Raw genomic sequence first — 13,039 nt, 5'->3', positions numbered from 1 at the left:
CCATGTCCGTTCGGCCAGCGTCCAGGCCTGTGCTCGTTGCCTGGCCTGCCCGGCCTCCTCCAGCCTTGGCTCTCTGTCCTTTGCTGTCACTCGTGACTCTGACGCCTTGGGGAGCGCTGGTTACTCCTTTGTAGGCAGCCTGCCTCTCGGAAGTTTGTCTGATGCTTTCTCACGATTAGTTTGAGGTTACGTGTTTTTGGTCAGAGTTGTTTTTTGCTTTTAATTTTGAAATCTTCTTTTGAAGCTGTTAGATGCACAACACAGTTTCACAAATAGTGCGCGAGGACTGCATCTGACGTGACGTGGTGCAGGCCTCAAAGCCTGGAGATGAATGTTGCCCTGAGACCATGCACTGATCTCCAGACTGTGCTCAGGTTTTCCCCACTGTGCACCGCGGTCCTGTTCCGGGTGCAGGATCGGCCACTGTCCCGCGGTGTGTTTGGCGGGCCGTCTCCCCGGTCTCCCGTGGGGATGCTTCCTCGGTTCCCGTTCCTGTCATCGCTGGTGGTGTCCGTTGGCATCGTGGGATGGAGGCAGTCGCCAGGGTGGGGGCGGGGGGTGATGTCCAGGAGATCGGCTGCGGGGAGGGGACAGGAGGAGTCCGAGCGCTGTGCAGCACAGGTGCGAGCGTGCGTCTGCCGGCGGGGAGCTCTTGAAGCAGAGCGGCCTGGTGGAGGAGCCTGTGCCCCACGGGACGCACCCGCTCCGGTGCCCCTGTGTTCAGCCCTGGCGGGGAGCGGCCGAGGGTCCGTCGGCCGTGCTCCTGCGGCACATGAGCAGCGAGGGCCGGTGGCCCCCGTTGGTGACCCCTGCCAGGCTTCTCCGCTGGGTCACCGCCTGTGCCTCTGTGACTGCTGAGTGTCTCATGCGGACGCACTTTGAGATGATCTCGTTTCTAATGTCCTTCGACTCACGCGTTCTCGCATCCGTGGCTGGTTCTCGCCTGTAGCGGTCTTGCTGTAGAGACCGCCTCATGGTGATTTTCTGTTTTTCTCATTCCTTCCATGTTCGTCCGTCGGAATTCTCCTCTGAAGAAAAGCTGTCCCTTTTCTCTCCTTTACTTACTTACTCAGTTATTTATATCCGTGTGGGCCCTTGGATATTTAGTTTACTCTCTGGATTACGGTGTGTTAGTCATTGTTGATCTTGCTGCTCACATGTCCCGGATTTGGCTCCGGAGGCCCCTTGTAGCTGGCTGCTGTGCCTTTGCAGCGTGTCTCCCTCGTTTGAGCGCTTTGTCACTTTTTGGCAGCACGGGATGGTCACACGCTTCCAGCCCCAAGGCTTCGTGTTCGTTCTCGCTCCACGCGGCCCTGGCCCTTCGATGGGAGGGCGCGCTCGGAAGCAGGGCCCGGCAGCGGTGCGTTCCCGGCCCCTGTGGCCGTGGTGGCTCCTAGGCCCTTTCAGCGCACGGCCGTCCGCACGCCGTCTGCGTCTGTCCACGGTTCTCTTCCCAGGCTTCCCTCCCCCTACGTGGAATGACTTTCTCCGCCACGTCACCCAAGGAAAGTTTACCTATTTGCCCAGTCCTCAGAATCCATCCCGGGTAGTTTGAGAATTGCTGCCCCCTCCCTGTGTGAAAGACAGATGTCCTGACTCGAGTGCAGGACTTGTGTCTAGTCCTCACCTGTGGCTTCCCAGCTTATGGTCCTGCTGTGCCCCAGGGTTCCTTGGGATCCTTCCTTCTGCCCGTCAGTGGCGCTTTGCTGTTCAGTTTTAATACAGTTGAGTTCATTAGTTTGTGTTTCTTTGTGGGAACCACCCCCCCCCACCCCACCCCCGCCCCTCGTGGTTGATTTCAGCGAGTTGTGTGTCAGGACGCGAGACCTGACACTGGCTCTGCCGGCAGAGGTGTGCACGAAGGGCCCCACCCACCCCTTCTGTCCCTGCTCCCACCCCCCAGTCTCTCCACCCTGACTGTGGGTGACAGTCTCGTTAGTGTGGGGTTTGTCCCTCTTGTATTTCGTTTTGCACAAACGAGCAGATACACATTTATGTTCCTACATCCCTTTTCTTACATTAATAAGAGCATCACTGCAAGTGCTTTTTTTTGTTTTTTGTTTTTTTTTTTTTTTTTTTGCGCTTTGCTGTTTTCACGTCGCAGTACTTGGAAATCAGTCCGTGTCGGTCCATCTTTCTTCTTTTTACAGCTGCAGAGCACAGATGGTACGTGTGCTTATGTGGGTATTTACGTTACTTCGGCTATTTTGTAATCATAAGCTGTTGCGATGGATGTTATTGTGCCGGTGTGATTAGTTTCGTTGGAGGTGTGTCTTCAGGAAAGTTCCTGGAGGTGGGATCGCTGGGTCCCAGTTGAAAGTGTGGGTGGCATCGTGAGGTCCTGTCCTCCCCGTAGGAGGGTTGTGCCCCAGCCCCACGGGAGCACACATACGTGACCCAGAGCTCAGCCACGGGATGTCCTGTCGCGCTCTCCTTCCGGCCAGTCGGGGGGCGCAGAGGGGCTCACGGCCGCTTTCACGTGTGTACCTCCCATTCTGAGTGAGGGGGACGCTGCGTTCACGGTGAGGGGCCACATTCACACCTTTCTTGTCAGTTGTCTGTTCATTTCTTTTTCCCGTTGTTCTCTGGGGTTTTTTTCCCTCCGTTTCTAAGAGTTCTTTACAACTAGAGTTACCGACTCTTTGTCAGTGCTGGACTGCGGTCTTCCTCTCCGTGTGTCGTTGCCTTTCTACTTGTGTGCAGTGTTTGTTGCTGTTCAGTGTGTTTTTCCAGTCGCCACGTCGGTCAGGCTCTTGTTATTGGAGCCACAGAAAGCTTCTCTCTGCTCTAACGTACGAGGATGCCACCCACGCCTTCTCCTGTGTGTTTGCTTTCCTTTGTGTGCTGGAGACTCTCGGGTGCGTGTGCAGTTTATTCTTGTGCGTGGTGTGAAATACGGATCTAACTTTATCTTTTGCCACGTGGCCACCCGTTTGTGAGCTCTGTTTGTTAAAAAGTCCGTCTTTGCCCCAGTGATTTGCGAGGCCGTCACTTGAGACTCTGGGTCCAAGGTGTTCACCGGGTGGTCACGTACTCATTGTCTGGCCGGCCACGGCCTCTAGAGTTCTAGAAGGGTGGAAGGAAAGAGGTGTTCCCCGCTCATCCGGCTGCGCATGAGCAGTGTGGGCAGCCCAGCCCGGTGGCCTCTTGGCCCAGGGAGCGTGGCAAAGCCGGTTCCCTGGTGCCAGCCCGGCCCTTTGGTGACGCGCCCTGCTCTGACGCTTTGTTCTTTGTTTCAGTCTGAGCCCCAGCTACATAGATCTGACTGAATGTCCCTACATGTGGCCGTACTGCTCCCAGCCCATCTACTATGGAGGGATGCCGACCATCGTCAACGTCACCATCCTCAACGGCATGGGCGTCACGGGAAGAATTGTAGACAAGGTGACGCTGCTCTCTCGCTTGTGGTGAACTTTGATATGGCCCAGCCTTTGTGCCTTGTCCCTTTCTCCTGACGTTAGAGGACAGGTTCTCTGCGCCCATCCAGGCTGCCAGGGTGTTGGGCTCAGTGGTTTGTTTTCTCCTGAGTCCTTTACAGATAAGCTCGGGATAAGGTAATGGAAGCAGTCTGCTGCTTTGTGACTTTGGCCTCTTGAATTTGGCTCCTGAATAGACTGACTGCACTTGATTCTTCATTATAATTTCTCACCCGTAATTAGCGGCCCTCCGTAATTACCGTATTCTTGAGTGAGCGTGAGTGGGCCCCCGAGTTGAAAAGGTGTGTTCCTTTTTTGAATTTTGTCCCTATAATGTGTCATATTTGTTGCATAAACATTATCATAACAGAAAAGGACGAGAAAAGAGAACACAAAAATCACTCCCAGCCCCAGCACACGAGCATAGCCACTGTTTGTAAAACATTTTTTTCCAGCCCTTACCTGAAGGACGTGTTTTTGTTCTCTGTGCAGCAGATAGAACTTAAGCCACCCCCCCTTTTTTTCAGCTCTCATTATGTTGTAAACATTGTTAAATGTAACTTATGCACAGCCCCAAGGTACCTGGCTAACAGCTGTGTAGTATTACATAGAATTATTCAGTCATAATTTACTTACTACCTTTTTAACCGAAAACGCTTTTATTTTAGCCTTCAGGGAGCAATCTGTTCTTCTTTTTCAAGATAATCATGATTAGCTACAAAAATGGGCATTTACAATGCAGCTTTATATAATCTGAACGTTAAAGGTTGAATGAATTTGGTTTAGTTGTCGTTATAAGACAAAACAGTCTAGCACAAGTCAGGGAAATCCATTCATACTCGGGTCCTTGTCGTCAGCATTGTTCCAGTATTTCCATTGAGCAAACTCTGATCTAATTTAGTAAGCCTTTCTTCCCATGTGATTTGGTACAGAGTTGTCAGGAGCACCTGGATGGGTCATTTGGTTAAGCGTCTGACCTAGGCTCGGGTCAGGATCTCGCTGTTCGTGAGTTCGAGCCCCACATCAGGCTCTGTGCTGACCGCCCGGAGCCTGGAGCCTGCTTCAGATTCTGTCCTCCTCTCTCTCTCCCCCTGCCCCGCTCATGCTCTGTCTCTCTCTCTCTTTCTCAAAAATAAACGTTAAAAAAAAAAAATTATGAGGGGTGCCTGGGTGGCTTAGTCGGTAAAGCCCCTGACTCTTGATTTCGGCTCTGGTCATGATCTCATGGACTCAGGAGTTCAAGCCCCACATGGGGTTACATGCTGACAGTGCAGAGCCTGCTTAGGATCCTCTCTCTCTCTCTCTCTCTCTCTGTCTCTCTCTGTCTCTCTCTCTCTGCCCTTCCCCTGCTCACTCTCTGTTTCTCTCAAAATGAACAAATAAACTTAAAAAAAAAAAAAAACATAAGAAACCAAGTCGTCACATCTCAGAAATCTACCAACCATTTCCTTATCATCCTTCTTCACAGTATGAATTCTTTTTTATTTATTTGTTTGAGAGAGAGAGAGTGAGTTGGGGAGAGCGGCAGAGGGAGAGAGAATCCCAAGCAGACTCCACGCTTAGCGCAAAGCCTGATGTGGGGCTCAATCCCGTGACCGGAGGAACCTCAGGTCATGATCAGAGCCGAAACCAAGAGTGACTGAGCCACTGAAGTGCCCCACTCAATATGAATTATTTTTTGTTTGTTTATTTATTTATTTTGAGAGAGAAAGAGAGTGCCAGCAAGGGGGGGGGAGGGCAGAGAGAGAATCCCAAGCAGGCTCTGCACTGTCAGCACAGAGCCAAACATGGGGCTCGAACCCTCAAACTGTGAGATCCTGACTTGAGCTGAAATCAAAAGTCGACGCTTAACTGACTGAACCCCCAAGCACCCCCACAGTATGAGTTCTTGATGTTAAATTTGTCCGCAAGCACGGAGGCAGCAACTGTGGCCGGTTAGCGTCGCGTTAGCCCCATGGCTGTGCTGTAAGTGGCCTGTATCCGTCCGTAATTTGCTTACAGGTTCCCCCTGCTCAGACAGGGGGTTCCAGCTATAAACATTCCACCGAATATCTCTGCTTCTATGGTTTCTTTTTCTTCTGAATTGTTTTCTTAACATAAACTACCTGGATTGGAATTCGAGTCAGAGGGTTTGGATGTTATCGTAGCCATCGGTTGGTACATGCTGCGAATTCTTTCCAGAGTTACATCTGCTAAGACTGCTGCGGGCAGTGCTGCCAGCGGCCTCCAGAGGGCGCCGGCTCCACTGCCCACACGGGCGGTGCAGCCCTTTTTTTCTTTTTAATTCCATGAGGTTTTTAAAAATCGAGATAGAATTCACATACTACAAGATGCACTCTTTTAAATCCAGTGATTCAGTTAGTTTCCAGTATATTTGCAAGTAGTAATTGCAGCCATCGCTGTTCTATAATTCCAGAACATTTTCATCATCCCAAAAGGAAACCCTTGTTAGCAGTCATTCCCCACTCTCCCTCCTCCCAGCCCCAGGCACCTCCCAACACGCTTCCTGTCTCTCCGCATTTAGCGGTGGAGGACAGTCCATATACACGGGGGCCCGGGCGTCTGGCCTTTCACGCAGCCCGTGGTGTCTTTACGGTTTGTCCCCTGGTAGCGCATAGCAGTGCTTCCGTCCTTTGTAAAGCTGGATGATGCTCCCCCGCGTGGATGGACCATGTTTGCTTAGTCATCCATTGGGCGTTTTTGGTTTGTTTCTAGATCGTTCATTTTTTTAACTTAAAAACTAAGGATGAGGGGGCGCCTGGGTGGCTCAGTCGGTTAAGTGTCCGACTTCAGCTCAGCTCACCTCAGATCTCACTGTTCGTGGGTTCGAGCCCCGTGTCGGGCTCTGTGCTTGGAGCCTGCTTCGGATTCTGTCTCCCTCTTTCTCTGCTCCTCCCCTGCTCTCTCGCTCGCACTGTCTAAAAAGTAAATGTAATAAAAAACATTAAAAAAAAAAAAACTCGAGAGGATCAAATGGGTATCTTGTCGAACGTGCATTTCAGTTACCTGGGAGTTCACTCTCTCCAGGTTTGCCCGCTGCCTGTATCACCTCTTGTGTGAGTTGACTCTTCATTCCTGCGGCCGGTTTTTTCTGCTGGAATTTAGGTTTTCTCAGGCAGTGTGAACAATGTCTTTCTGTCCTAGAGAAATTAGCCATGGATGTGTTTTATGCAACAGTTTCTCCCAGATTACTGTCTTTTTCTTTTTTTCTTAAATTTCTTAAAGTTTTTTTTTAACGTTTATTCATTTTTTGATAGAGACAGAGCGTGGGGGGGAGGGGCAGAGAGAGAGGGAGACACAGAATCCGAAACAGGCTCCATCCTCCGAACTGACCGCACAGAGCCCAACGCAGGGCTCGAACTCACGGACCGTGAGATCATGACCTGAGCTGGAGTTGGACGCTTAACCGACTGAGCCACCCAGGCGCCCCCCCTCCCCCCCGTCTTTTTTTTAGTACAAGTTGTAGTATTATTTACTTACTTATTTTTGGTTTTGTACAAGTTCCACACTTTGATATGGTTGAGTTTTCATTTTTTGTGATTTTTATTGTTTCAAAAATTAGACACTTGATTTTCCAGAGATCCGATAAAATCTCGATTTTATCTTCTAACGTTCCTTTTACGCTTGTAAAATACTTAGTCCTCTCATCACCGTTGAGTTAATTTGATATATGGCCTAAGAGATGGCTAAAAATTAACTTTTCTCTTGGTCGCCAGTGGTTCCAAGAGTGTTTATCACAAATCCCTTTGTTTCTTCCTTGTTTGTGATGCTGTATCCTGCAAATATTTCTCTTTTTCAGATTTGTTTGTTTGTTTGTTGTAAATATGCTGACTCACTTGGGGACAATATTGCTCTCCGGCTTGCGAGGGAAATGAGTAATTTAGGTTGATTTGAAATACGGGTTCATTTCCTAAGAGGAAATCTGTGTTTCTTCCAGACGTCTCCTCTCGTGCCTCCTTCCTCAAGGTCGGGGGGTACTGAAGGGGCCGAGCCCCCTCTTCCTCTGGGCGTCCCGCAGAGACCTCTCCCTGCCCAGCCAGTAGCTTTGCAGTCTGAGTCTGGACAGTTAGTCCGTGCCGTTGCATTATTTTATTCCTTTAAGTTAACGTTTAATGTGATTCTTGAAGCATATACCGAATTGGAGTCTGTTCTCAAATTGGACGGATTTCATTTATTGACGTTCTTTATCAGATGGAAGTTCTTTGCCAAAGCGTGTGTCCTCCGTTTTTAAGGTTGGGGAAAGAATTCTCTTTAAAACTGGAGGCTGCCCTCTCTTTCAAAATAAATAAACGTTTTAAAGAATACAAAAGTACAAAAAATAAAATCGGAGGCTGCCCCAGATAGTGGTTTCTAGACTTCTCTAGTGGGTGATGTGCCAGACGTCCTGTAGTCTGCTTTGGTTATAGCTTGCCTAGGGTCTGAGGATAAACTCGACTTTGCACTACGTAATGAAATATTAACGCAGGTAACTCAGGTGAGCGTTTCACGTCAGCCTTTGACTTTGTTCTCCAGCCTGACTGGCAGCCCTACTTACCACAGAACGGGGACAACATCGAAGTGGCTTTCTCTTACTCCTCGGTGTTGTGGCCTTGGTCAGGCTACCTGGCCGTTTCCATCTCTGTCACCAAGAAAGCGGCCTCGTGGGAAGGCATCGCGCAGGGGCACGTCATGGTCACCGTCGCTTCCCCGGCGGAGGTGGAAGTAAGTGTGGGCCAGGGAGGGGCCCGTTCTCCCGACCCCTGCGCCGTCTCCTGCCGGGGTCTCGGGGTGGGGAAGCCCCGTTGGAGGACGTGTTGGGCTCCCAGGCCGTGACCCGTGCTCCCCGGGCCTGTAGAGCCGCCGATAAAACCTACTCGGCGGCGGGCGATGCTGCCTCCCATTCTGTTGCCGGGCGACGGGAGATTCCACCATTCTGGGCCACGTTTCGGGTCCACAGTGGTTGCAGAAATGTGCCTTCTCCAGGAGGGGCCGTGTAGTTTAGGAGTTTTTAGGAACGGGGTGCTTAAATTTTACGTCATAAACTCTTAGACGAAGAATTTTAACGGGATGAGTTTTACGGTTCTTTCTACCTTAGTCAGTAGGAATTCTCGTGTTTGAGGTATTTGCGTGAAATTGGTAGACAGTGATTTTTTTAAGCCCCAGAGCCCGAAGGTTTCTTCTGAGCCCAAGGGGCCATTCAGATTTTTGTAAATTTCGTTCAGTCAAAAAGTGGTGCAGAGCAGACGTCAACCGTGAAGCTCCCGATTAAGGTGAAGATCATTCCTGCTCCCGCCCGGAGCAAGAGGGTTCTCTGGGACCAGTACCACAACCTCCGCTACCCGCCCGGCTATTTCCCCAGGGACAACCTTCGGATGAAGAATGACCCTCTGGACTGGTAAGCGGCCGCCACGGCAGGACCGAGGGTCGCCGCCCCCTCAGGGGGCCCGACCTCCGCGCCCCCCAGACGCGCTCAGGGCGCTCCGTGCTCCTCCTTCCGGACCTCTGTCCTGGGCACTGGAACCCCGAGCTCGCCCTCCATTGCCGTCTTCCCCTACTTCTGCTGGATCCGTCAGCAGATTCTGTCAGCCCTGCCTCCGCAGCGCCTCCCGGGTCCTGCCCTAGGGGCCGCTGCCACCCACCCTGCTCCCCACCCGTCACCCCCGTGCAGGCCGGCGTCATTGCCCGCCCGGCGTCCCAGCCTCCCGGCCAGTCTCACTGTGCCCTGAGTCCATTCTCCACGCAGCAGCCCTGGTAATCCCGACAGGCAGAAATTGGGGCACAGTCGGCCTAAAACTCTGCGTGGCTGCCTATCCAGACTTCCTCACGTGCCAGACCCTCTGGTCTGTCCCCCGCCCTCCGGACCCTGCCCCGTGCAGCCCCTCGGCCTGCCCTCCTGGCCTGCCCCCCTGGCCTGCCCCCCGGGGCATCTGGCTTGGCTGCCGCCGGGCCTGTATGCCAGGCTCACTGCGGCCCTCGTGTGAGTACCGGGGTCTGTGGGGGGAGGAAGGAGCCCCGAAAGCTTGGAGCCGGCCGCTTAGAGGTGCGGTGTGCCCCCTGTGAAGACGTTTCTTACTAGAGGCAGGGGGACAGAAGTGGTGAGAAGTTCGTAGGTCGAGGGAAGGCGTCCTGGGGAGGCACGCGGGCTCAGCCCTGCGCAGGAGCCGGCTCTGAGGGGCCGGGGCCGGGGGCCAGGCAGAGAGAACGAGCCCTGGGCCCCTGGCGCCTCCGTGGGGCGGGCGGGTGGCGGCTTAGGTAGAGGGCACGGTGGGAAAGTGAGCGCGTTCGGGGCGAAGGGACGGGGAGGTGACCGCGTCTGCGAGGCACGGTTCGCGTACTCCCCAGCCGGGGCGGCTTGTCAGGAGCCTCTGCGTTCCCGTGCTGCATCTGGGCGGCGGCTCTTGCCACGGGTGCCGCCGCCAACGTGCCGCTTCGGCGTGCTTTACGCACCAGCTCTTGGGCCGTTCCTCCTCCTCGTGGCGTCTCCTTCGAGCGTGTGCCACACGCGCGACTTCCTGTTATCAGCCGTCTTCCGTGCGAGCCCAGAGGACGCTGGTCTGGAGAGGCCGACCTCTGTGCGGGGGCCGGAGCCCCCCAGGCCTCTGCCGGCCGTGAGCCGCGCTCCTTCAGAGGCGCCCGGGTTTCCGAAGCGGCCGCGAGGGGAGAGGGGTCACCCTCGCGCGCGACTTCCTGTGTTTCAGGAACGGTGACCACATCCACACCAACTTCAGGGACATGTACCAGCACCTGAGGAGCATGGGCTACTTCGTCGAAGTCCTCGGCTCCCCCTTCACGTGCTTCGACGCCAGTCAGTACGGTGAGTGACCGCGAGGTGCCGGCCGCGCGTGGGCAGGTCGGCGAGACGAACCGCGGGGTAGAAGAGGCGGCGAGGGAGCGGGCGCGGGGCCCCCTGGTCCTCGGGGGGCTGCAGCGGGGCTCTGGGGCAGGGTGGCCCTGTTCCCGTCTGGTGGCAGTGGTGGTGACCTTCAGGTAAAACGGGACCTGCCAAACTGGGGACGAGGACGTTTGCACGTCTTTTGTTTATCTGTTTACTTTCATCAAACTGGCGCCGCGTTTTGCTTCTCGAGTGGGGGAAACGTGGGTACGTCAGGGGTCACACGTGACACGGAGGCCAGGGTAGTTCCTGGGTGTCTGTGCCTTTGGACCCCGGTCCCTTCTTGCTCACCCCACCCCCTTCTAGAGTGCCCGCGGGGCCACAGACCGAATATTAGAACCTGACAGCTTGACACGTGGGCGCCACCGAAATGCTGTGTTTCTGAAGCAGTGACGCCCGCGGTTCCGAGGCGTGACTCACCACCGGCACCTTGTCCCTCAGGAACCTTGCTCATGGTGGACAGCGAAGAGGAGTACTTCCCCGAGGAGGTGGCCAAACTGAGGAGGGACGTGGACAACGGCCTTTCGCTCATCGTCTTCAGCGATTGGTACAACACGTCCGTCATGAGAAAAGTCAAGTTTTACGACGAAAACACAAGGTACTGAGAGCAGTTGGGATCTGGCTTTTCGGGAGCGAAATTCTTTGCGGCCGGTGCAGCAGATGACTGGCCCGCTGGCGGTCCTCCCGGCCGTCGGACGCAGGCTCAGACGCTCGGGCGGCGCGGGCTCCCCTCCCCCAGTGAGACGTTCCCCAGAGAGGCGCTGGCGGAGTAGGTCCGCCGCTCCTTGATGCGGGGACGGAGCGAAAGGTTCCTCGCCTTCCCTTGTTGACCTTCGATGCTTGACTTTGGCTTTTCTGCTTGCTCTTTTTCATACTCCCGTCTCTGCTGTGGAATCTATACACGTGTAAATGGGTCGAAGGAACCGTCATTTCAAGGAACCTTCCAGTAGATTAGTTCTTGGTCAAGGATTCCCAGCGTTTTATGCATGTGTCTCCATCACACCTCGAATTTTCTTCCTCAGAGCCTGCGACTTCCTCGCACTTCAAAGGCTCCTTCCTCCTCTCTTTGCTTTCGCGGACCCTCTCAGGCTCCAGGCCCTATGGCGGTGTGCGTCTGGACCTGCCGCGCGTCGCGTGTAGTAGATTTATCTGGGGTTTATTGTGCACGCTGGCCGGAGCACGTACGCCGTGTTACCACTCAGAGCAGACAGGAGCTTACAGCTGAAACCTTAGTGTGCACGGGCAGGACTCTGCAGGGGGATTCGCTTCGTCCTGAGAACACGGAGCGTCTGGGGGTGTTTTAACCCCTCATGACCCGCACCCCTCGTTTCTTCCGCAGGCAGTGGTGGATGCCGGACACCGGAGGGGCTAATGTCCCTGCTCTGAACGAACTTCTGTCTGTCTGGAACATGGGGTTCAGCGATGGCCTGTATGAAGGGGATTTTACCTTAGCAAACCACGACAGTAAGGTTTTGCGTTTGTTTTTTAATAGGGGCGCATTCTCTCTTGAGATGCCCGAGTGGAGGCTGTGTGTCTTTGACGTCAGGGTTTCAGAGGGAGGGAAGGGTGTGATGGCTAAAGAAGTAGGGCCGTGGGGAGAGCCGCTGTCTCTAGGAGCGACTTCTGTATTCTGTAGGAAAGCTGGGCGGTAACACCGCTGTTGTTTCATCCAGACTCTTAAAAAGAATATTTTCTGCAGCATTCGCAACCGTAGCGCCACCAGTCTGCTGCTTTACGTGCTGTGTGTTCCCAGAGGAAGTACCTCCTGGGCCCCCGGCGAATCAAATCCCATTTATGAAATCACTTTGCACGTCCCACTTACGTTTCCCCACAGATGAGCTTTTGGTAACTGGCTTCTAGAACGACATCCTGAGCATGATTGTTACTGGCTGTGCTCGTCCTGACTGAAAGCTCAGACTTCTAGATGAGCTTTTGGTAACTGGCTTCTAGAACAGCATCCTGAGCATTATTGTAACTGGCTGTGCTCGTCCTGACTGAAAGCTCAGACTTCTCAAGTCTGTTCAGAAACTGTACGTTAATAGCATTTTGTAACTTGAATTCTGACGTAATTACTTGTTACTTAAGCGTAACCAGGTGTCAGCAGCCTTTGTCTTAAAATTAAAAATAATGTTAGATTATATCTGAAAATTATCATATCTGAAGAGTGCATCTTAGGTCAGTGAGTAGCTCTTGATAAAGTGTTAAGCATCTCTGTGTCACTGTAACTCTGAACTTTCTAGTGTATTACGCGTCAGGATGCAGCATCGCTAAGTTTCCAGAAGATGGCATAGTGATAACACAGACTTTTAAAGACCAAGGTAAGGAATGCTGCTTTGGTTGCTTCCCTTTTTTTTTTTTTTAAGTAACGGTTTCATTGCCTATAATTCATATTTGCTTTTTTAATTTTTAAAAATTTTTTTCACATTAGTCTTTTAAGGTGTACGATTCTGTGATCGTCGGTGTATTCACAGAGTTGTGCAGCCATCACCGTTTGTTTCCAGAACGTTTTTATCACCCTGTATCTATTAGCAGTTTTGCTTTTTAAAAAAACTTACTGTGTTGGGGCGCCTGGGTGGCTCAGTCGGTTGGGCGGCCGACTTCGGCTCAGGTCATGATCTCGCAGTTGCTGGGTTCGAGCCCCGCGTTGGGCTCTGTGCTGACAGCTCAGGGCCTGGAGCCTGCTTCGGATTCTGTGTCTCCCTCTCTCTCTGCCCCTCCCCTGCTCAGGCTCTGTCTTGCTCTGTCTCTCAAT

The 13,039-nt window shown here is 53.1% G+C and overlaps 1 protein-coding gene across 2 annotated transcripts in view; it reads left to right on the top strand.

Moving 5' to 3' along the window:
- Positions 1-13,039, top strand: part of MBTPS1 (membrane bound transcription factor peptidase, site 1) — a 61,331-nt gene that overhangs the window by 29,453 nt on the left and 18,839 nt on the right. For both annotated transcript variants that reach the window (XM_006941772.4, XR_006590645.1), the window contains exons 12-18: positions 3,240-3,384; positions 7,929-8,117; positions 8,618-8,790; positions 10,094-10,209; positions 10,729-10,885; positions 11,627-11,751; positions 12,528-12,605. In XM_006941772.4, the coding sequence (XP_006941834.1) occupies positions 3,240-3,384; positions 7,929-8,117; positions 8,618-8,790; positions 10,094-10,209; positions 10,729-10,885; positions 11,627-11,751; positions 12,528-12,605 (983 nt within the window). The remainder of the gene's footprint in view (positions 1-3,239; positions 3,385-7,928; positions 8,118-8,617; positions 8,791-10,093; positions 10,210-10,728; positions 10,886-11,626; positions 11,752-12,527; positions 12,606-13,039) is intronic.

The sequence above is a fragment of the Felis catus genome, chromosome E2, assembly GCF_018350175.1.
Source record: "Felis catus isolate Fca126 chromosome E2, F.catus_Fca126_mat1.0, whole genome shotgun sequence".
Classification (NCBI taxonomy): domain Eukaryota; kingdom Metazoa; phylum Chordata; class Mammalia; order Carnivora; family Felidae; genus Felis; species Felis catus.
This window is presented reverse-complemented; position numbering and strand designations above follow the sequence as displayed.